This window comes from Abramis brama, assembly GCF_963993115.1.
Source record: "Abramis brama genome assembly, chromosome: 3".
Lineage (NCBI taxonomy): Eukaryota > Metazoa > Chordata > Actinopteri > Cypriniformes > Leuciscidae > Abramis > Abramis brama.
Genome location: NC_139965.1, coordinates 24840573 through 24863619, shown reverse-complemented (window position 1 = coordinate 24863619; position 23047 = coordinate 24840573). Strand labels below are relative to the sequence as shown.

Below are 23047 nucleotides of genomic sequence, written 5' to 3'. Positions count from 1 at the left end.
AACACTAGGCCAGCTCTGCATGATGGGAACTGGGCTAAAACAGACCTGTCAACTTAGCGCTGAATGCCACTCCATTCACATTGTACACAGGGGGTGGTGTGTCACTGAATGTGGGAGAGTACATGTGCTTCATGTGTTGTGTGTGTGGATGTTCTTTTTATGATTCACTCAGCACTGAATTACGGCCAGAAACTCTCAAGCTAATCTCTCCCACTGGATCTATACACACCCTGCTGTGGGTGTGGATACACACCCATAGAAGGAGAAAGGATTCTTTCACACATTCAGATGTCAAGAGCTGAAGTAATGTTCTGGCTTATAGTACAGTAGCCACCTGTTAGTGGATGTGCTTGTGCACATGTACACAATATACTTGTATATGTGTATAAGCAAGCTGTATGTCATAATTCCTGCATTCAGGACACATTTTGAGTCACAATGATTACTCCTTCCACGTGCATCCCGATGGGATGTGAGCACTTGAAGCCTAATACAATTTCTGTAGGGTCAAACACACACTCACACGCTCAGTTTTCCAGCTTGGAGGTCCCAATGGTCACAGATGTTGAGGGGACATGATGCAATGCAAAGAAACAGATCTCTATCTCAGTTCAGATCAGATCAGCACTAACCCTGAGCAATAACTTCATGGGATTCCAGCAGAAAAAAAAATCCATCAAATTATAACATCTTAATTTTTATCACAAATTATAATATTAACTTTTATGAAACAGAAACACTGTATAAATAAACTTGAATCAAATATCAATATTCAGTATATCAGAAGCTATTTTTATGTGGCTTTAAAATTGTTTGACACAACAAATGGTTTACAGAAAGAAAAATCTTGTATGAAACCTTTACCTCACTTATTCTCATTATGAACTTCTCCACAAGCAACTGATCCACAATCATTAATGCACTATTTATTCTTCCACTAAACCCTTGCTTTGCACTGTTTTACTGTCACACCTAATAAAATCTCTGTACAAGCATGTAATTTAGCCAATATTTGCCAACTTTGGAACCCTGAATTACAGCACTTTACACTCATATTGCTTTTTTTACACACTCAAACACGTCACATGGGTCCTTTACCACCAGTGCAAATGGGAATAAGAAGGAGGCCATGATTGATAAAAGACAATATGCAAATTGGCCAGGATGCCTAGGTTACACAATTGGACCCCCACAGACCAAACACCCTTCTTTCAACAGCAATCATCGTGTTCCCCAGGAGGTCTCCCATCCAGGAACTGGCCAGGCTCAACCCTGCTTAGCTTGAATGGCAAACAAGGGGAGAGTTGTAGAGTGATAGCTGCTAGATTTTAAAAGATTTTATTAGCTTTATTTTTTTGTTACATTAAATACACCAATGTATGGTAATTTAAAATAAACTGCTCGCATTTTATGAAGTAATTCACAATATATAATGACAGGGCGACCTCTTCTGTTTGTGCGAGAAACTACACATGCTGCTCTAGCGATGCATAATAAGGGTAGTGAAGCGTCCTCTAACGTCCATTTCATGTAACGTTATAAGTCTTCTAATTTATATAAATTACCCAAAACAAAAATGCAAATTGAACACAGATACAGAATAAACATAGGCCTACTGCTTTATGATTTAAATCTATAAATTAAGTGCTTTGAAAAGCATGTAATTTGGTCATATTTCTCAATTTCTGTACATTTCTTTTACAAATAGCATTGTCTGTGTTGCCAATGTTTGCATTAAATCCAAAAGGTATGGGCACATATTTGTGTGCCCATGAGCTCCATCATTTACTTGTGACAGCGAGGAGGAGCCCGGGCTGTTTATTCGTTCACGTCACTCTTTCTCTCATTCCCTTCTTCCTTCCTTCCTTCCTGCCGAACACAGAGAACCAGACCAGCAACAATTCAAACTAGAAAGCGACATTCAAATCTTCCAAAGTGTTTTCAACGTATACACCCGATTTTTGGAGCGTGGTAAGTTCGACAATGGTCCGTTCATTATTGCCATAGAAACAGAAAACGAAACTGATCGAATAGCCCCCGAAAAAAGCTGTCCCACTGTCTATCTATCCCAGCGAAACTCACCGATTTCTGTATAACTGGCCTCAAAATATAATGTGCACTCTGAACTGGATGCTGATATTTACATTTCCGCTTTTCATCTGGCATCTACATTTCGTATTTCCGAGGGAGCGATTCCGTATTTAGGTCATTTTATAGAGCCAAAATGTCGCGGTTTCTTTTTACTTCCACATTCTCTCATGGCACAAACAGATGGCGTCGGGAGGGGAATGGAGGGAGTGAAAAAGAGCCGCATAAACGAATAGAGCAGGCCACACTCGCCTTCGGTTAGCCTAGCTCACTGTTTGACCGGAGCAAAACTTAAGACAGGCCCATCCCCGTGCAGACTGGATTCAAGTTTCCCTCTCTGAAGTTTCTTTTCACAACTCTTTACATTTGGACTGAATGTAGCTGGTGATGCTGAAGAATGTGGGGAAGTTTTAAGATGCAGCTAAGTTAGCTGGCTAGTGAATTTGCTTGGGATTTGTCGTGGTGTGGTTCATGGGTATTCGTTTCCATATTTATTTTTAAAGATAGTGAGTGAATATATTAAACACCGATGATCACTGCGCCTGTTTTCCAACATCTCTGAGCGCAAGTCAGGTGGATAATTGTCACGCATCTTCATATCAGATGCTCTGCGTGCTTAAAGAAAAGTAACGTTAGCTGTTTAGCTACTTTTACCATTTGGGTGACAGTTTGCATCTCATGTGTTCAGACTGACCTTGCATGAAGCATGGTGTTTAAATTTGACTTTTGAAGACGATGCTGTCCAAAAATTCATTTATAGGACTATGAAGTGTATGCTTTTGTTAAGTGACAGACCAATATGAAGATTTTGAAGATAAATTACTATATTACCTACTTAAGATCTGTTCACACCAAGAATGATATTTATCACATGCAATTGATATATCGCTTTAAATGCTCAAGCTTTTTTTTCTTTCCAACAATATCATTCATTTGTGTGTTACAGGCTGTTCACACAAAGAACAATAACTAAAGTTTTATTAATCATTCTGAAGGCCTATTCACAACACGTATGATAACTAGTGTTTAAAGGGTTAGCTCACCCAAAAATGAAAATTCTGTCAGTAATTACTCACCCTCATGTTGTTCCAACCGCGTAAGACCTTCGTTCATCTTCGGAACACAAATTAAGATAATTTTGATGAAATCTGAGTTCTGGATCACTCCTCCATAGGCTTCTATGTGACTGAAACTTGCTGGCCCAGAAAAGTTATTAAAGAGATCGTTAATATAGTCCAAGTGACTACAGTGGCTCAATCTTAAGTATATCAAGCGACGAGAATACTTTTTGTGCGCAAAAACAAACAAAAATAATGACTTTATTCCACTATTCATTTCCTTCTCTCTGGGCCTCTAGTTGGTTCACGTAGTGTTTTTGCGCAGCGCGTCTGTTACACGTCACCACGTAGGCTCACTATTGGCCGACGCTGGTCATGTGTGTGATGCGTGGTGACGTGTAACACAGACGCGCAGCGCAAAAACACTACGTGAACCAACTAGAGGCCCAGAGAGAAGGAAATGAATAGTGGAATAAAGTCGTTATTTTTGTTTGTTTTTGCGCACAAAAAGTATTCTCGTCGCTTGATATACTTAAGATTGAGCCACTGTAGTCACTTGGACTATATTAACGATCTCTTTAATAACTTTTCTGGGCCAGCAAGTTTCGGTCACCTAGCAGCCTATGGAGGAGTGATCCAGAACTCAGATTTCATCAAAAATATCTTAATTTGTGTTCCGAAGATGAACGAAGGTCTTACGCGGTTGGAACAACATGAGGGTGAGTAATTACTGACAGAATTTTCATTTTTGGGTGAACTAACCCTTTAACTAAAGTTTTAAAAATCGTTGTAAATTTATAAGAATAGCAGAGCCCACACTATAACGATAATGGCACAGAGGAACGGTATCGTTGGAATCACTTACAAAATTATTTTTTTTCTAGATGACGACCGATAAAAACAGTGAGATCCAATCAGAATTCACCCGACTTTAAAGAGTTTGTGAATTTACAGTGGAAGACAAGGTGAATGCTGCGCGTGCTTATAATAAACAGTTCCTTATAGCTAATGTAGTTATAGCTATTCCCTTTCAATATCGGTCTCTCAACGTTGTGTCATCTGTGATGTTTTGGGAAACAAGCTCCCGCCCCCTTCCATCTCATTTGGAGCGCCCGGTGAGGAAAGGCCGCAGTAGACATGGCTTCATCTGATACAGTGGACTGGTCTGCCAGTCCCATAGATGACTCCGCTACCCACCGCAGCAACACTGGATATGCGGATGAGGAGCTCTTCTGTGTGCTGTCTAAAGCAGTGGAGGAACTCAATCTGGAGTGGTCCCCCATGTGGAACCAGAATGCAGCAGGTTGGACGAGTAGTTCCTCCAGCCTGGCTACTGACCTCACCCTGCGGGCTACTAACATGACGGCCCAATTCCTCGGCCACACGATGGGGAGTTTGGTTGTGTTGGACTGCCATTTAACATTTCACACCAAAAGCGTGCCGAAGCCCCTCTTCCTTTTTCGCCCTCGCTTGTTTTCTGCGCAGCGCTCCTCACCCCGACAGCTACCGGTGCGTCCTAAGGACTCGTGGCCCAAATGTCATCCATTCACAAAGCGTCATGGTCCACACCTTTCTGGGAAAGCTGTCCCAGTTACTGAGGAGACTACTGCTTGAGATTCACCATTTCCTTCTCAGTGTTGCTGTAGCTGGATGCGTCACTTAGTGTTATTCTATATCAGTAATGAGTTATTTTAAGTGCTGAGATTCGCAGCGTCTATCTCTTGTATTATTCGCATTCTTGGCCGTGTAAGTGCTTGTGAGATATTGTGATTAGGGCCTGAGCACCCTTCACTTAACACTGTGTGATTGGAGCACGTTCATAGCGTCACAGATGACGCAACGTTGATGTAACCTCAGTTCCCTGAAATGAGGGAACAAGACTTTGTGTTCATGCAGTGTTATGACTATGCTCAGGGTTTTTCGTGAGTGGCTTATTCAGTTGAAAGATTCTGAGTAAATGTTGTTCAGCGCTGCATTAAATAGGAGGTGTTCCCACCTCTAATTCATGTGCTTGAATGCCACTAGCTGCGTTTCCATTACAGATTTACGCAAAACTTTTGCGAACTCTGTCTCGTCTTCTGTCCAAACATACCGCACCATCTACGTCAGGTGACCTGTAAATGCGCAAAAACTATCATTGCAGTTTTGCGAAATATTCCTTTTTTGAATTGGCTGCAAAAACCACCGCATTCGAGCGTGTAAACTTTTTCAGTGATATTGACATATTCCGTATTTTCAATTCGCAATATCAATTTGCGCAATTTGAAGGGTAGTGGAAACGCGGCTATTGTGCTACTATAGCGTTTTTCCAATAGAGACAGAGCGCAACGCGTCATAATCTGAAGACCACAACCACCGGGGGGGTGAAACAATCCAACCGTCTCCATTGACTTTGCATTGCGAGAGGCTGCCTCCTTGTCATTTATGACGTATAACAAAAGACAGAAAAATGCCTAAAAGCTGCTGTGTGACAAGGTGTACAGCAAACAAGCTAAAAAAACCCAGAAATAAGTTTTTATAATCTGTCGACCCCCAAAAAACGAGCGTTTAAGGACACAAAAGTGGGTACAGGCTGAAACGAGTGGGTAAATTGGGATCCTGACACTCAGTATGCACTAAAAAATGCAGTAAACATTTTGTCACTGGTAAGTCGAATATCCAGATGTCAGTTTTATATATTATATTTCTGTAAGCTAAGATATACTGTCGCCGATTACGTTCCCTGCTCCAGTGGACGTAGTTCTCAGAGTAATATGACACCTTGCGCTCTTTCAATTGCCTGTATCCACTTTTGTGTCCTTAAATGCTCGTTTTTTGGGGTCGACAGATTATAAAAACTTATTTCTGTTTTTTTTAGCTTGTTTGCTGTACACCTTGTCACATAGCAGCTTTTCAACATTGTTTTGTTTTTTGTTATAAGTCAGAAATGACAAGGAGGCAGCCTCTCGCAATGCAAAGTCAATGGAGACGGTTGGATTGTTCTCCCCCCCAGCGTGGGCGTGGCCTAAATCAGTATTTCTAGGAGAAAGGTGTTTCCCAATAACATCACAGATGACGCAACCAGAGACATTATATTTTTTAATTATAGTTATCTTTATAGTTCTTGTTCTTTGTGTGACAGGCCTTAATTCTACGATAATAGGGGAGTCCAAATCACAGCTACATGACGATAACGATGAACAAAAAAACCATTGACAGCCAATAAGAACCCACTCGACTTTAAAGAGCTTGAGCTTTTAAAGCAGAAGATGACATAACTGCAGCGCACGTGTATAATAAACAGAACGTTATTGTCCGTTGGTGTCGATATAGTTATCGTTATTGTTATCTTTATAGTTATTGTTGGGGTGAACAGGCTTTTGTTATAGGTGAGTTTAGAACGATTATTAAAACTTTATAGTTGTCGTAGTTATCCTTCTTGGTGTGAATGGGTGGTTCACATGCTTAAATCCATTTCAAAGTCTTCCAAAGCAATGCATTTTGAATAAATATCGAGAATATATGTTTATTTAATTTATGCTGTTTAATGTACACTCATCTGTTACTATTTAAGTTGTTTATGTAAATAGCAATACTTATGTACAGTAGCTATATATCAGCATTTGGTCACTCTGCTATTTTAGATAGTGGTATCGGTCATTGAAAAACCCATGTCAGTCTACCTCTGTTTTTTTTGTTTTTTTAACGCTTATATGGTAATGAATAGGTTTGATGAGGCAAAGGATGGCAGAACACGTAGGCCTACAGATGTTAGTTTGTGTTACACGAGGTGTGAATCACTGTCAATTTTTTTATTTTTTTTTAATCTTCGCTCTTATAAATACAGTTGATGAGAGATGTGGGGTGTCAACTAGGCTATGCTTTATGAGGAATTTACCATTTTTAATACTGTAAAATCGCCCAACCCGTTTCCCTCTATCACGCACTCCTTAGTGACATAATCAGTCGTGTTTCACCCAGGTATCTGTAGATGAGAATGATATTAGTGGTCTTTATTAGCATTATAACCTTCACAAATCTAAAAGTCAATCTTTTATTAAAGTAGCTCTACTTGAGATGGTTTGGTTGGGACAGATGGTAGTTTCTAATTCTTGTATACATTTCTGCTTGATTGCTTGATGTAATGCTCTATTATTATTGTTCACACTTACATACAATTAGAGGGAGTAAAGTTGGTGGTGGGGGGGGATGCTGTTAAACTGTCAACAAATTGAGGTGAGACTGCTGAATATATATATACACCTCTTATCGTTGATTGCCGAGTGCTCTCCACTCGTGTTAATTAACTGAACGTGCTCCTCCCGAAACTTTATTAATAAAAACATCATGTGTTGTTTCAATTTGGACTAAAAATACACCTTTTTTCTTATAAAAAGAATGGCACAATGTGTAGATAATGAAGCTTCATGTGCTATCATGCAGCAATGAGGCATGAAAGATAATAAACTACAATGGCTGTTCTATATTTGTTAAAAATATAGATGCAGTTGAGACTGTTTATAGACTTTGCTACATGGGATAACTTTTATGTTGTAAGTCTTGCTTTGTTATAATGTAAACCTTATTATGTGATATTTCTGTAGCACAGCATTAGTCTTGAATGACCTAGATGCTATTGGAAACATAGTCCAGTGAATCATGCCACAGTGCTCTTTATCTGGGTATCAGCTACCTGCTGTACCTTTGCTGCTTTGAAAACTGTCTAAATGCAGTCAGGAAAAGCAATCATTCCCTTTGTGTGGTCAAACAAAAATAGTTTCTGTTTGCATGTGGCCAGCATCTATATTAGTTTTACGTTTGAGACAACAAAGACAATTGCTGAGGAGTAAAAATAGCAAATGAATGATTTCTCTTTCCATCATTTAAAAAAAAACATGCTTAGTGATACTTAAGTGTTCATACAAGATTTTTAATGGAGATGCCATTGCAGGGATTGTTCTGCCCTATCTATTCAAGATTGTAAGATCACAACTTAAAAGTAGTTTAGATGCTGGCTAGGCTAGTAGATTTGTTGCATGCCTGTTGCCTGCCTCTACAGAGTCTATTTGTATTTTAGTTTAATTGGTTAGTTGTCCTTTGCTAGTGCTTTCATGATTTACAAAAGGATTCAAAACACCAGTTCTGCTACACATTTAATCAAAACTATCAGGCCTCTTATTGTGATCTGTCCTGTGACAGATGGGTTTAGCTCTGCTGTAATCAGATTCAGAGAAATATGAATGGGTTTGTAAATGTAGCCTATACATTTTTGTCAGTTCTAGTGTTGATGTAGTGTTAATGCTACATTTCTGTTTTGACTAGGCTTGACATGCTAAACACTATTCATATTAATTGCATATTAATTGTCAAAACATTGCTTATATCTGAATATCTGATTTACATCTTGTGATTGTCCTTGCTGAGTATTATTCAACTTCTTTGCACACTTGATTTCATAATATTGCTTTAATTCATTACATTGTACCACATTCCTTGGTATATTACTAAGATGTGCAAACCTTTCTCAGTGGAGACCCTTTCACTCTTTCTCTCTCTTCCTTCCCCTCCCCCAATGTTTTGAATTCTCTCTCCTTTTTTTCTTTTCTTTATTTGTTTTCATTTACTATCCCTACAACACACACAGTTTACTTTTTCTCTTTTCTTACTTTTTTCCTCCATCGTTCCCTATTCGTGTGATTCTCCCTCTTTCCCATTTCTCTCTTTCTGTATCTTTCCCCCTCCCTCCCCCTCTCCTTCCTCCCCCTCTCCTTCCTCTCTCTCTCCCCCCTCCTTCCTCTCTCTCTCTCCCTCCTCTCTCTCTCTCCCTCCTCTCTCTCTCTCTCTCTCTCTCTCTCTCTCTCTCTCTCTCTCTCTCTCTCTCTCTCTCTCTCTCTCTCTCTCTCTCCCTCCCTCTCTCTCTCTCTCCCTCCCCTCCCTCTCCTGTTCTCTTTATCTCCTCCCCTCTCTCCCTCGATTGCTCTCTCACCATTTGCTCTCTCACAATACCCCCCTCCCTCCTCACAGGCAAAGGCTTCTCTTCTCCTCCCTCATCCCTCCATTTTCTCTTCTTTCACAATCCTTCTCTCTCTCAGCCATTTTATATGGAGGTATATGTACTTATCTCGAATCCATTAAAAATCAATACTTGCTTAATAATTGCAAATTAATGTAGAAATAAGGTGTAATTATATACCACAGTTATAAATTAACTTTAATCATTAATGAACAATGGGCCTAATTCATGAAACACACACAGAATGAATTTCTGTATGGATGAATGATTCATAAAAACGGTTTTACATAAATTGCGTTTCAAGAATGGCTTTACGAACATTTCACACAGATTTGTTCTGCTTTCATGAATCTGAGTGCAAAGCCATATTCATAATTATGTATATATAGTTTTGTAGTTAAATTCAAACTAAATAATGCACACTGATTAGTTGTGACTTTGGCTGCCTCCAAAATCTTAAAAATGCTGCCTTCGGAAGATGCGTTCCATGGTAGGAAGGCATTGGGGCACGTCCTAATCCAAAGTTAGCTTCACGTCCTGTCTCCCGAGATACCTTCATCTGATCGATTTTTGAAGGTAGCATAGATGTATCCTTCGCTGTCTTTGATATCCCACAATCCTGTGCGTTCCATTCTGTGACAGTTGAGCTAGAAAAATAAAGATTCCGTCTAAAAGTTGCGGTTGGTGGTCAGTGTGTGTACCTGTATCTTTTGAATGTGTGTGACAATCACATAGACTGACTCGCATGGAGAGAATACCATTTAAATGTTTTTGAAGGCATATGAAGAACAGCGAAGCTTAAATGCATCATAACAGCTTGACAATAAAAAATGGATTCTCATATGTGAGATCATAAATACACATCACATTGTTTCTGCTGAGCATTAAAACAGAGACGAGCTGAATGCTCCTGTTTCTCAGCGCACAGGCCAAAAGGTCCTCGTCTGGCACAGACTCTCTCAGATGCATGTATGCTCTCAGCCTACGAGACATTTACTTGAACCTGTCTGATGATTTTCTTTTTTTCCCTTCTGCTTATACATATCCATTTTGTACTCTTTCATTTGATCTTGTATCTGGATTGTTTTATAGAATGTCTTCTGTATTTCTCTTAAAATACTTTCTTGCAGCTCGCTTCTGTTTTTACGCTCTGTCAAACACATCTTCTCTTTGTGTGATCGCTGTGATGTTCATGTATGCCCATACCTTTATGGCTGAGCTCACAATCTTTTCACAGCATCAATGTTTGTGTTCTCAAACGTGTTTCACAAGTGTATGCAAAAGAGAATGTCTGAGTGAGACAGTTGGAAAGGCTAAGAGGAAGAGAAAGACAGAATGAAAGAGAGAGAGAAAGAAAGAAAGAAAGAAAAAATGAAAAAGAGGGGGAGGGAGTGAGGGAAAGAGCACTGTGTGTATGTGTGTGCTTGCGCCAAAGAGAGAGAGAGAGAGACAGAAAAAGAGAGAGAGGGGAGTGGGGGAGGGGAAAGCAGAGAGAGAAAAAGAGTGAGAGAGGAAAAAGAGAACACGCATACACAGAGAACAGAGAGAGAGTACGAGAAACACAGAGGAGAGAGTGTCTGTTTTGGTCCAGAGAACATATAATGTATGAAGGGGAGGGCAGCGGGTGAATTCAAACCTGTGACTTTGCCTCAGGATGAGATCTCTCAAACACCTGAAACCACAGACCAAGAAAAATGTGGTGAGTTCCACTCGCAACTGTTCCGATGCCTTCTGTGGGCTTAGTTTGTTTAGCAGATTGTTTGTGTGTGTGTATGTATGTATGTGTGTGTATGTGTGTTGTTCACTAAACCGGATGGCCCAATTAAATGGCCTGATCAGATGGCTCAACATATTTTTGTATATATCTGAATCTGATTCTTGTTTTTAATGACCACAATGTTTTTTATTTTTATTTATTATAATTTGATCAGTTTCTAAATTCGAATTTCAGCTGCTTTTAGTCTTCATTGTCTCTCTTACACCCTAATCCTTCATCTAGCCTGTCTTTAATTTTTTTTCATTCTTTCTATTTATTTCTCACTCTCTTTCTTGCTTGCTTTCACTCACTCACCCAGCCACTCTCTGCCCCTCCCTCTCTTTTTCTACTTCTCTTTCTGTTAACTCACTCATTCTCCTTGCTGTCTTTCTTCCTTCTCTTTCCCTTTATAGTCTGTATAGACTTTCACTGTCCTTGTTAAAGATATTTGGTTGTTCTTGAAAATACCCACTAGCACAGTCATCATTACATAATTACTTTTGTTACATGATTTGCATGATGTTCATGCAGAGTTTGGATTTTCTTAAGGTGTAGAATCCTCCTTAAAAAGGGACGCCTGTCTGAGGGAATGAGGTTTTGTGAGTGAGATGGAGAGGTAGCAAGTATGAATACTAGACAGCGCTGACTGGGTTACCTAGTTTTAAAGTGAGAGTTCACCAAAAAAATCTAATTTTGTCTTCAATTACTCACCGTCACGTCATTCCAAATCTGACATTCTTACTTTGAGAAATGTCTGTTTTTTTGTTCATACAATGGAAGTCAATGGTAACCAAAACTGTTTGGTTCTTCAAAGTCATACAGGTTTGGAATGACATGAGGGTGAGTAAATTATTAAAAAAAATATTTTTGGAGAAACTACATTTAAGCCAATCAAATGTAAAGTGTTTTTTTTTTTTTTTTACCACTAGTGGCACCAAACAGAATTACAATTGTTTGTTTTAAGAAGCAGCAACATCAGTTCAGCCAATGGTGTGATAGTCATAATATCTTAACCACACAATATCTTTAGATAAAAGTTTGCAAATGATTTTGGGTAGTTTCGAAACTAATAGAGAAGCTAGGCATGAAGGCCTACTAAACTTGTCTGCATGTGCTTATGTGTGTGCTTTACAGGAGGAGAAGACGCAGCGGCTGGTCAGATGTTATTCTGAGGCCATGCACCAGCAGATGGACGCAGGCACGCAGACAGACCCTGTAGTGGTCCTGTCGCTGGCCCAAGCTGCTGTGTTGGGACTCATCTCACAGAACGAGGTCTTTGGCGCCACCATCGCCCCCAACGGCTTCTATACCGGAGACCCCAAAGAGTCCCCCGCTCCGCCAGGTGAGAGAATGGACTATGAGTATGCTGACCAGCTTATAGGTGCCAACGGCGACTATCTTGGAGAGAATTTGGGTGAGGATGGGCACATGCACTCCAGCTGTGTTGAGAGAAGGTGGCAGGGGCAACCTGAGAACAGTAAACCCCCTGTAGAGCACCAAGACATGGCGTTACACGTTAAAGGAGAGGTCGTGACCCCAGGTTTGCCCTCTTGCACTCACATGATGAATAACATGGTGCCCAGAGATAGCATGCAGATGGTGGACCCCTCCAGCTACAGGGTCCTGCCCAAACCCCAACCCAACAACTGCTGCACCACCTGCGTCCGAGACCCCAAGAGTACGCATCCTCCGCCTGACCAACATTTACACCCTCATTCCCACAGCCACACACCTCATGAGGTGCCTTCACGCAACCGGAGCCACACACATGAAAAAGGAGTAGATGAGGTGAGCGAGGATAGGGACAACGTGAGAAATAGCATGGGGAAAGCAGGAAGCGGCGGCGAGGAAATTAGCAGCTATTTTCAGGCTAGCGAGGTCGGCTACGAGGGAGGCGAGATGGAAGGGGTCGGGGACTTCGATGAGAACAGTGAGGGGATGTTCTGGGCAGAGCCTGTGGAAGGGGAGGCACCCCGTGGCCGCCGTATCGACCGACTGGACATCAACATCCAGATCAATGAGTCGTACTGCGTGGACGTTGGCGAGGGCTTGAAGCGATGGAAGTGCCGCATGTGTGAGAAGTCGTACACCTCCAAGTACAATCTGGTCACGCACATCCTGGGCCACAATGGCATCAAGCCACACGCGTGTCCACATTGCGGCAAACTCTTCAAGCAGCCCAGCCACCTACAGACGCACCTGCTGACGCACCAGGGCACAAGGCCACATAAGTGCACCGTGTGCAAGAAGGGCTTCACCCAGACCAGCCACCTGAAGCGGCACATGCTGCAGCACACCGACGTGAAGCCCTACAGTTGCCGTTTTTGTCGTCGTGGTTTTGCCTACCCTAGTGAACTCCGTGCTCACGAAGTAAAGCATGAAAGAGGCCGGTGCCACGTCTGCTCGCAGTGCGGCATGGAGTTTCCTACCTATGCCCACCTGAAGCGTCATCAAGTGAGCCACCAAGGACCATCCACCTTCCAGTGTAGCCAGTGCAACAAGTCGTTCGCCTACCGCAGCCAGCTGCAGAATCACCTGCTGAAGCACCAAACGCAGCGCTCCTTCTCCTGCAGTCAGTGTGGCCTCCAGTTTCTTCAACTGCATCAGCTACGCCAGCACTCTCTAACACACAAGACAAACAAGCCTCAGACCCGCGCTACCAAGGTACAGATACTATTAGTGTGTTTTTGAACAGCTGTACATCCTTGCTGCTGTTGTATTGGTGTTTTTATGCTCTGTTATGGTGTGGTCCCATGCTACGTAAACAATAATTTTATGATAGTAAAATTTTCAGTACTGTAAATCAGCCATAGTTTTAATTATTGGCTATAATGGGTCATTCCAACTGTTTTCAATTTAGATCAAAATCTAGCAGTAACGTAAAGTGATAGTGATAGATTACGGTATAAACTTAACTTTTTTCTTTTAAATTTTTTCAAAGGAATATTTATCTTTCATACTATACATTACATTACATTAGAAATTATGTCTGTAAAATTGTCTCAGTACAAATACAGTGATTTACCTGACAGTTTGCACTTTTATTTTTCTGCCTTTATTCTTTCTTCTTCCTTGCCTTTCTTTTTACCTCTTACCTTTTATTACAACCTCTTTACCCTAATGCGATTTTACTAGGTTACCCGTCTACTATTTTCTTTAACTCCTCCCATCTCTCTCTACTCCCTCTGGTAAAGGCCTCTTTTCTCCTTTCTCATCCCTCCATTTTCAATTCCCTCTCAATTTCACTCTGCCATTTTCCTTTGAACAATGTCCATTGTAGCACAATATCTATCTAGCCAGCTTTAGTAATTAATTAAGTGTAAACACTGCAGTAGAGTAGTTCAGTTGATACCATAACAAATAGCTCATATGTATGCTGATTGTTTAGACTAATTATCCACTGCTGTCATAAAATTCAATATGATTTAAAATGTACAATTTGCATCAAACCTTGAGCACATTTTAGTTGTTGGTTGTGCTTTTTTCCCCATTAGGGAACAAAGGGGTTTAAGTGTGACGTATGTGCCCGAGAGTTTACATTGTCTGCAAACCTAAAGAGGCACATGTTAATCCACGCCAGCGTCCGGCCATTCCAGTGTCACGTGTGCTTCAAATCTTTCGTCCAAAAACAGACGCTCAAAACTCACATGATCGTACACCTGCCTGTGAAACCCTTCAAGTGCAAGGTAAGACTTAAAACGCGCTTCACACCATCTCTTTGACACTTTCACCATCTGGTTTGTAAAGCGCTTTTGATTCATTTTCCACAGGTATGCGGAAAGTCATTTAACCGAATGTACAACCTCCTGGGCCACATGCACCTCCATGCAGGCAGTAAACCCTTCAAGTGTGCATGCTGTTCGAGTAAATTTAACCTGAAGGGAAATCTTAGCAGACACATGAAGGTCAAACATGGAATGGACGTCTCTCCAGATGGACAAGGTGAGAAGAATACAACAGTATTTGATCAACATTCTCTAACATGGCAGTTAAATGTTTATAATATACATTTTGTTTTTTGATACAGATGGCCCACCAGACATGGAGCCCCATGAGGACTATGAGGATGAGAACTTCAATTTTACAGCACCAGAGAATATGGAAAACAATGATGCACCGAACCTAACTAAGCTATCTGAAGTGGCCATCCAGGAACTTGACTATTATAATTTTGGGAAGGATGTGGGAAACTACAGTACAGCATAATTTTTTTTTTTTATTAAAGTCAAGCTGAATAAATGTTAAGGAACAAAAGGCCTGTGCTGGCACTTATCAACCATAAGTTGATTGAGATGTTCCTCCATGAGAACCAATGCTCATCTTTTTGGAGTTGCAAATGAGCAGGTAGTTGGAGGCCATCTTGACCTCCTGGTTGATCTCATTGGGAAGCCACTCCGGTTCTGTCTCAAATGAAATGGGCCGATAGTTTGCAAAGAGTCCTTTAACTCTTTTCATCTCAAACAAAGATCAACGCTGTATTTTTAGAATGAAGTGGATCACATGGTTACATTAATACCCGATACATTAGCTTCGTGACATGCAGGTGCATACACGTGCAGTCTTGTTAAAGTAATACACGCCGTCCTCCAAATATAATTTTGGTTGGGAATATGGAAATAGGAGGTGCATGCAGCCTTGTGGCCTTCATCAGTGTGGTACCTCAGAACAGTCTGTTGTATTAACTTATTTTCATTTATATTGCCTTCACTTACAGTAACTCAAAGAAACGCACCAAGAGATTTCTAGTGTAAAAGAAAAAAACATGTAAGGCCCATGTAAATGGTTGGATATCTGCATGAGTAGATAGGCTTGTGTGGGTAAAAAAGCAAAAAAAAAAAAGAGTGAGCGTGTGCCTGGGCCCTATGTACCAAAGTTACAGCTCTTCATCGGGTACAGGACCATATGCCGCCCATTCCTGAGCACCACTACTGTTGCCAGAATTAAACTAACCTGAAGTGTGGTTTAACAACCTCTTGAATGGAAAAATTACTGTTCTTTTGTACTGATTTGCTATTTATTTTGCACTTTGAAAAAAAAAAATCAAATAATTACTTGTGATGAGCCTCTTTCATCATTGACTGTTTGAGTTCTGGTCTAACTTAAGGAGATAAAGCCTGTCACATCCATAGTAAATTGTTTTTCCAAGACAACTCTGCAGATTCTTAAATAAACCTGTTTTTTTTTTTTTTAAGTTTATATGTATTGGAGTGAGTGTGTTAATGGATAATGTGCTAAATTGACTTTTAGATTGGACTATAAACTCTGCATTTGAATTCAGGATGAACATGTGTTCATTAAAAAATACAGGTACAAATTACAATCAGCTACTGAATCACATGGTATCATTTTTAAAGAAAAAAATGACTAAGATAAGATTATTCAAGTCCATATCCTCTTCTTTAATATTACATGTTAAATGTTATAAGAACGAAAACAAACAACATCTTTTATATAAAACAACAGTACAAGCAAGTGCTATGTTGTGTGTAAAAAAAAAAGAGGGAAGCAGAAAACCAAAACTATAAACTTTCTTTGCATTTGAATTCACGATGAACGTGTTCATAAAAAAATAAAATTACAATCAGCTACTGAATCATGGTATTATTTTTAAAGACAAAATATATGACTAAGATAAGATTATTCAAGTCTTTAAATCTTTAATATTACGTTTAATGTTACAAGAATGAAAAACCAACAATGTATTTTATATAAAACAACAGTACAAGCAAGTGCTTTGTTGTGCGTTTTAAAAAAAAGAGGGAAGCAGAAAACCAACACAATCAATTCAATAAACGGGTAAATAAATGCATCTCTCCTAGTTGATGAAACTGTCGGTAAAGATGTGCAGTCTCCCACTTGAATTGCCTCCAAGCAGAGTGTTCCTGCTTGGGTGGAATGCTGTGATGGAGCACACTGTGGTCAGGTGGTCCATGTTGCGAAAAGTGTGAAGGAGACGACCACTCTCGTGATATACCTGAATTTGGCGAGGCCTGTTCACGCTGCCAATCACAAAACAATCTTGGTGCTTGGGGTCCCATACTGCACTCAGCTTGGACAACCACCGACCTGTATGCATGTTGTGCCTACATAGAAAGAATTTAACCGGCTGTTACAATGGGCACTTCTGATTAAAAAACTAAAATACAGAAACTAAAATGGTTCAAACATAGAATATTGCATAATCTACACATCTAGTCAGAATAAAATATGAACACATCTATAAAAGATAAATGCACACAAAATAACGTATTGTTGCTACTGTTAATAACTGCATTTAAGTTTTTGGCTTGTAAATTTATGATTTTGGCACCCACTTTGTGTAGGGTCCCAAAGCGTTATATGATGCCTAGCTCATTTTTGCAGCCATGCAATTTTTTTTATTTTTTTTGTAGAGACTACTGTTTAAAAGTTTCGGATCAGTAAGATTTTAATGCTTTTTAAGCATAGATAAGTCTCTTATCATCAAAAGTACAACAACAACAGTAATATTATGAAATAGTATTATTACTTAAAATAAAGATTTTCTAATTTTCCATTTTATTCTTATCCATGTTGAAAACCGCTTAATATTTTTGTGGAAAACATCAAATGAATGCATATTTTTCAGAATTCTTTGATGGATAAAATGTTTAAAAAGAACAGCATTTATGTAAAAAAGTACGTAATGTAAAATGTAAAAACAATGTAAAAGTTACTAACCCCAATATTTTGAACAGTGCTATTTAACACATATGATAACACAAATACTTACATAATTGATTTTATTACAGGAGTATTGCAATCCATTTGGGAAGTGTTGAATACCCTAAAACAAAATTGTAAAAAGGTTATTAAAACATTTGTATTACAAATTGTAATGCATTTCCAATTCTTCAGGCTCCAGCAGACCCTAAAGAGGATAAGCGGTTTGGAGGATAGGTGGCATTTACAATTCTTGGAAGACTATTTTATATTTCAATTTAAATTGCTTTGTATAGTTTAGAACTATAGTAAGGGGGAAAGAAAAACACAAACACAAAAATTAATAAAAAAGCCTATTCAACCTATTCTGGCACATAGCCATGATGCTCTGGCACCCTCTATTGGTACATTTGCAAGAAGATTTAACACAAGCAACTTCTAGCAGTGCGGCTTGTGATCTCTCAGCACCTGATGTTGTCGTCCATGCAGGTGGTCAGAACTCTGTTGCCTGTGTGTGGGGAGAAAAAGGCACTGGAGACGCTGCGGCGGTGACCTTTGAGTTCACAGACTGCTAGACTGTTCCTTCGTTTTAGATGACGCAAGTCATATATGTTCACAAAACTAGAAGGAGAAAAAAACAAACATAACAAAAACATACTTTTGTATGCAGTGTATGTAATTTACTCAGCAACTTGTGAAACATCACGTTGATCATTATTTGGTGAAAATTAACTGAAACTGTCTAGTTGAGAAGTGTTATGTGATACCTGCTCTCTGCCACTACAAAGTAATGCTGTTGCACAGGATGGACATGAACACAGCGTATAGGTTTATCAGCCATGGTATGCAAAGATTCATATTTCCTGCAATCACACATTTCCTTTATAATTTATGATGTAAATACTTATTTTTGTATGGGGTATTTAGGTTTAACATTTATGTTGACATTTTGATCTCACCCAGGAGTTCTACGGTCAACAACAGCAACTTCTCCATTCCATTCACCGAATAGTAAAGTGGAGCAGTCGTTTGACAAAAAGTCAAAACTTTTCAGTCCAGAAGTTGAGCGATACACCTGAGTACAAAACAGTAGTTATCTTTAAAAGTGTTGAAGGCTGTACATCTGTAAGATGGCACCAAAACAGGATTAAAAAACAGATATTGGATGGTAAGATGATTTACTAGGGATACACTAACGTGTGTAAAAAAAAAAAAAAATTTTTTTTATATTTTTTGTTTGTTGTTGTTGCAAATGACAGATTCCAATATCTTCAAAAATACAAATTTCAATATTTTGTCACTTTTCTCTTTCTCATGATTGTAGCCAATATAAAATATTTTTGTCATTTATACACTACCTTTTAAAAGTTTTGGGTCAGTAGGATTTTTTTAATGTTTTTGAAATAAGTCTCTTATCCTCACCAAGGCTGGATTTATCTGATCATATTTACAGTAAAACAGTAATACATTTAATTCATCAATTACACACTGTTGTATATATATACATGGACAAAGACTGTAGCTTGACTACACAAAAACCTACTATAGCAACTTGCTCAATGGTGCATCACATATCACACAATAAATACATATGACTAGGGTGGGGAATCAAAAATCAATTCCACTTCTGGAATTGGATACTTGTTATAAAATGAACATTTCTACTCCTCTTATTAATTCCTTTGTGTGCATTTTAATGTTATTTTAAACCATTCAAGCGTAAGAAAACCTGTGCTCTGTTTTCTGTGCTGTGCACACATCCAAGGAGTGCACAGAAAGTTCTCTTTCACTTCTTCTTCCACTTGAACGGACAAATACACACAAAATTATGTCGTCGTAAAACAGTCAGTTTTGTCTTAAGTGAAAGTAAACAGTTGAGAAAGAAAACGCATGTGTATATTGGCTCCGTGCACTGGGTCTTAAAGTGACAGCAGCCCAATATTCCTGCTGCCGTCCATGTAATTAACATTAATCAAACAACAAAAGAGAGAAAATTCACTCACTGATCTTGACTGAATAACTTTTCTAACTATATTTGTAATGTATATTTTATTTATAAAGCGCAGTTATTTTACATTTGATTACGATTACCTGAACACAACACCTACCTGAAAATACAAATTTTATCTGTATCATTGTTTAGTTGTATTTATTTGTGCTATTTCTAGTTTATTATTTATTTATATTAGTTAGGCTAGTTGTTTTTGTTGTGATATTTTTGTTAAAACCAGATATTTTTGTTAAAACCATAGGCAAAGTTCCGTGTAAGTGTTCTTAAGCCTATTGATTTTTGTTCATGGTATACAGCTGCAATTCATTTTTTTGCTAAAAGTTTTTTTTTTTTTTTACCTTATTGGAATCAAAGCTATAAATGGATAAGAATCTAAATCGATGAGCAGAATCGGAATGGCTTACCCAACCCTACATATGACCAGTGTAAACATTTTCAAAGACTGGCTGTAGTTTTCACCTCATCAAACACAGCCTTCTCCAGGTCCATGCTGCGTGCAGAGCCATCATAGCTGACTGTGATGAGGTTGCAAGGGTGAGATGAAAAGGCCATGCTGGTAATTGCACGAGAGTGGGGTTCAAAGCAGAGTACACCATCATCGCCCCATTTAGCATCCTAAGGGAAACACAGTTAACATTGTACATTAAGATAGGCATAGCAGAGAAAATCTTGGAATAGCCATTAGTCACTTAATTACATTCCCACTATCCAACTTTCACAAACATCTCTCCTTTCCCACCATCCAACTTTCACAAACATCTCTCCTTTTTATCACCCCAGTAAACTGTTATCTCACTGGCTTCCAGAGTCCCAGGTGGCCGAACTTGTCTCCTGCTGCCATGAGCAAGCTAGAAGCGGAGGGGTGAAAAGCTGCTGAACAGACCCGACCTTTCACAACTTTCACCACACAACCTTCCTCGATGGATAATTTCTGCAGCACTTCTTGGTACCTGAAAAAAATATGTTATTCCATTTTTTAAAACAGTGATACGTTCTCATTGCGTATATTGCTACAAATTACTACAAGATTGACCTCATCTGAAACTGACAGAAGAGACACCAAAATTACATGCATAGATAAACACTCTCCTTTTGACATGTTACTCACGATTTAAAATCCAATGTTTCTGTATCTTGTTTTAATGGGACCTATAAAAGATATAAATCATACATATTTTGGGTTAATACGTGATGCACAAGTAATTGGAATATGACCAAATTCCGATTAATATAGGAGTGTTCTTGTCCATGTGTAAACACTGACCTCATTCCAGAGATTTAATAAATCTTCAGGTACCCTGACATATTCCTCCAGGTTGATTGGATCCAGTGGTATTGGTCCAGGGGCTTTTTTAACAATTTCTTCCTGAAATAAGACACATTTGTTTAATTTCACATCAAATCATTTCATAGCGCTTTGTCAAAATGGTGTTAAAATTTAACATTAACACTTTCAACTGTTACTTACAGGCTCTATGGCAGTAGAAGGGGTCATTTCTAGAGTACCTGTAGCTGTTTGAGGACCCTTATTCTGTAACCGCAGCGACTTGCGAACAGGGAGCATCTCTGTTTCTGTCTTTTCCCTAAATTAAATAACTTCTTTAGTAAATGAGACTGTGGAGTTTTTGACCTTTAAACATTAGGAGCACTTCAACTGAAAATAATACAATTTTATATATATATATATATATATATTAAAATAAATATTGTTTATTATATACATTTTCATTGTGCCATTTTGAAATGTTACTATTAATAGTTACTTTTTCAGGCCTTTCAGAGTAGGTTTTGGCTTGGGTCTCAGAGCTTCAGAAATCTGCAAACAAGTACCAATGTACTAATTCATTAAGTCAAGGGCATAAAGTAAAGCAAGTTTTATGTGGAAAAACAGCCAAATTATTAAAAAAAATGACTCTCCTGCCTCACTACAAAGTTTTACCTGCGGCAACTTCAGGGAATTGAGGAAGGCCTGGTTCTGTCTGATATTCTCCAGTCGTTCCAGCTCATATTCAGACAAACCCTCACGATAACCCTGTTTGAGAAGACAGAAAAGGTGGATTTTGCCATTCAGATGGAAAGTGGACCTTTTGTAGTAGACGTGATCGTGTAGTGTTTGCACTTACTGGAAGAAATTCGTTGTCATTGTCTGCTTGTGCCTCTTGAACATTTTCTTCTTCCTCACTGTCATTTTTCTAAGATAATATGTAATAGTCAATATACATGTTCACAAACACAATTAGGGGTTTAATGTTTCATAAGGGACGTCTCTTTACCTTTCTCTTGACTCCCTTTCTGGTGTTTTTCACCTTAGGCCTAAATGTCAGACGTTTTGGGGATAACAGTTGTTTCTTTTCTTGTTTTCTCTCTCTAATTCGACGGGAAGTCCGGCGCACTGGTTCGTCCATCCCAGGGTTCTGAGACGGTGTCCTCTCCTAAAAATGATACATTTTACATTCAAAAAAATAATCCTGCTTTAACGACCAGCATATGTCTGCGCTATGTGTCATACAGGGGGCGCTATAATCACTGCATTGGACTGCAGGAGTTTCTTTACAAAAACAATATAATACTGACCACATCGGTTTTTATTCGTCCGTTACACTACTTAACTTTATTTTATTCCAAATATAATAGGTTTCGCTGTTGTTCAGAGCCTCGTCAGCCATAAATAATCGAAATAACGGTTAAACCGGTCAATTTTCTCATCTCGTCGTCAGGAGAGGCAAGCTTCTATCTGGCTATGATTTACTTTGTCGTAATTATTCCTCTATCATAGCGGGCCTAAAGTTAAAAAAGTGTAATTCGGGTTTGCTTCGGCCATACGTGTGAATCAAACGTCAATCACACATTCGAGCTACACAGTGCAATAAATAAACTGTCTCTATGTAACTTATGCAGATAATGGCAAGATACTTATGACATACAGACTAGTTATCATCAGCACGTGCTTTATTAAGTCTGGAAGTGAGAAACGGGAGCGCACCTCACCTGTAAAAGTTGTATCGTCTTTAAACTTATTTCACTTGTATCTGCATCCATGTCTATGCAGATGAGGAGGTTATTCAACACACTTCCTTTGAATCACGCTGCTGTTATGAAAACTCCCGCGTTACTGACCGGTTTCGTAACTGTCCCCGCCCCTTTTGTTATGGCACTGAAAGAGTGAAAGTTGTGACCCATCTTGATATTCATCATGTGGGAGCTGGGAGGTGTTTCAATATGCCCTCGTGACGTTTCATGTTTGGGTACTTATTTAACTCTGCTCACTTCTATAAACCGATGCACGTGAGGTGCAGTAAACGAGCACGGCGTAATAGAAAATTAAAGAGTTACGCTTAAGCTTTTATTTATGTAATTCATTTGTAATTTAAACCTATTTTTAGACTATGTTAATGATTTATTTATTATTTTATTCTTGCTTTACATTCTATAAGTTAAATCACTTCTAACGTGTTTATTAA

At 39.0% G+C, this 23047-nt stretch overlaps 2 protein-coding genes across 4 annotated transcripts; one reads left to right on the top strand and one right to left on the bottom strand.

Annotated features, from left to right (window-relative positions):
* Nucleotides 1-1780: 1780 nt before the first annotated feature.
* On the top strand, nucleotides 1781-16085 carry znf710b (zinc finger protein 710b). Of its 2 annotated transcripts, none has more exons than XM_084107639.1 (5): nucleotides 1781-1971; nucleotides 12029-13558; nucleotides 14389-14580; nucleotides 14665-14836; nucleotides 14922-16085. In XM_084107639.1, the coding sequence occupies exons 2-5, from the start codon at nucleotides 12071-12073 to the stop codon at nucleotides 15098-15100; spliced, it is 2031 nt and encodes a 676-aa protein (XP_083963765.1). In that variant the 5' UTR covers nucleotides 1781-1971; nucleotides 12029-12070; the 3' UTR covers nucleotides 15101-16085. The 2 variants fall into 2 exon arrangements, with proteins under 2 accessions (XP_083963765.1, XP_083963764.1); XM_084107638.1 differs by lacking the exon at nucleotides 1781-1971 and adding an exon at nucleotides 10570-10837.
* Nucleotides 16086-16274: 189 nt separating this feature from the next.
* wdr76 (WD repeat domain 76) lies at nucleotides 16275-22714 on the bottom strand. 2 transcript variants are annotated; one of them, XM_084107640.1, is made up of 15 exons: nucleotides 22575-22714; nucleotides 21860-22018; nucleotides 21710-21778; nucleotides 21526-21618; nucleotides 21350-21402; nucleotides 21055-21169; nucleotides 20851-20952; nucleotides 20695-20735; nucleotides 20383-20536; nucleotides 20046-20201; nucleotides 18535-18650; nucleotides 18343-18438; nucleotides 18044-18196; nucleotides 17646-17699; nucleotides 16275-16977 (listed from the first exon to the last, which is right to left on the bottom strand). In XM_084107640.1, exons 1-15 carry the CDS (start codon nucleotides 22623-22625, stop codon nucleotides 16710-16712), a joined length of 1680 nt encoding a protein of 559 aa, XP_083963766.1. In that variant the 5' UTR covers nucleotides 22626-22714; the 3' UTR covers nucleotides 16275-16709. The 2 variants fall into 2 exon arrangements, with proteins under 2 accessions (XP_083963766.1, XP_083963767.1); XM_084107641.1 differs by having other exon boundaries at nucleotides 22570-22582.
* Nucleotides 22715-23047: the final 333 nt, after the last annotated feature.

Excerpts from the sequence above, each read along its gene's own strand:
- znf710b (XM_084107638.1), top strand. The coding sequence starts at position 10,793 with ATGAGATCTCTCAAACACCTGAAACCACAGACCAAGAAAAATGTG. Across the intron at positions 13,559-14,388 it reads CTCAGACCCGCGCTACCAAG|GGAACAAAGGGGTTTAAGTG; the intron begins GTACAGATACTA and ends TTTCCCCATTAG. Across the intron at positions 14,837-14,921 it reads CGTCTCTCCAGATGGACAAG|ATGGCCCACCAGACATGGAG; the intron begins GTGAGAAGAATA and ends TTTTTGATACAG.
- wdr76 (XM_084107640.1), bottom strand. The coding sequence starts at position 22,625 with ATGGATGCAGATACAAGTGAAATAAGTTTAAAGACGATACAACTTTTA. Across the intron at positions 21,403-21,525 it reads ATTCCCTGAAGTTGCCGCAG|ATTTCTGAAGCTCTGAGACC; the intron begins GTAAAACTTTGT and ends ACTTGTTTGCAG. Across the intron at positions 20,736-20,850 it reads TATTAAATCTCTGGAATGAG|GTCCCATTAAAACAAGATAC; the intron begins GTCAGTGTTTAC and ends TATCTTTTATAG.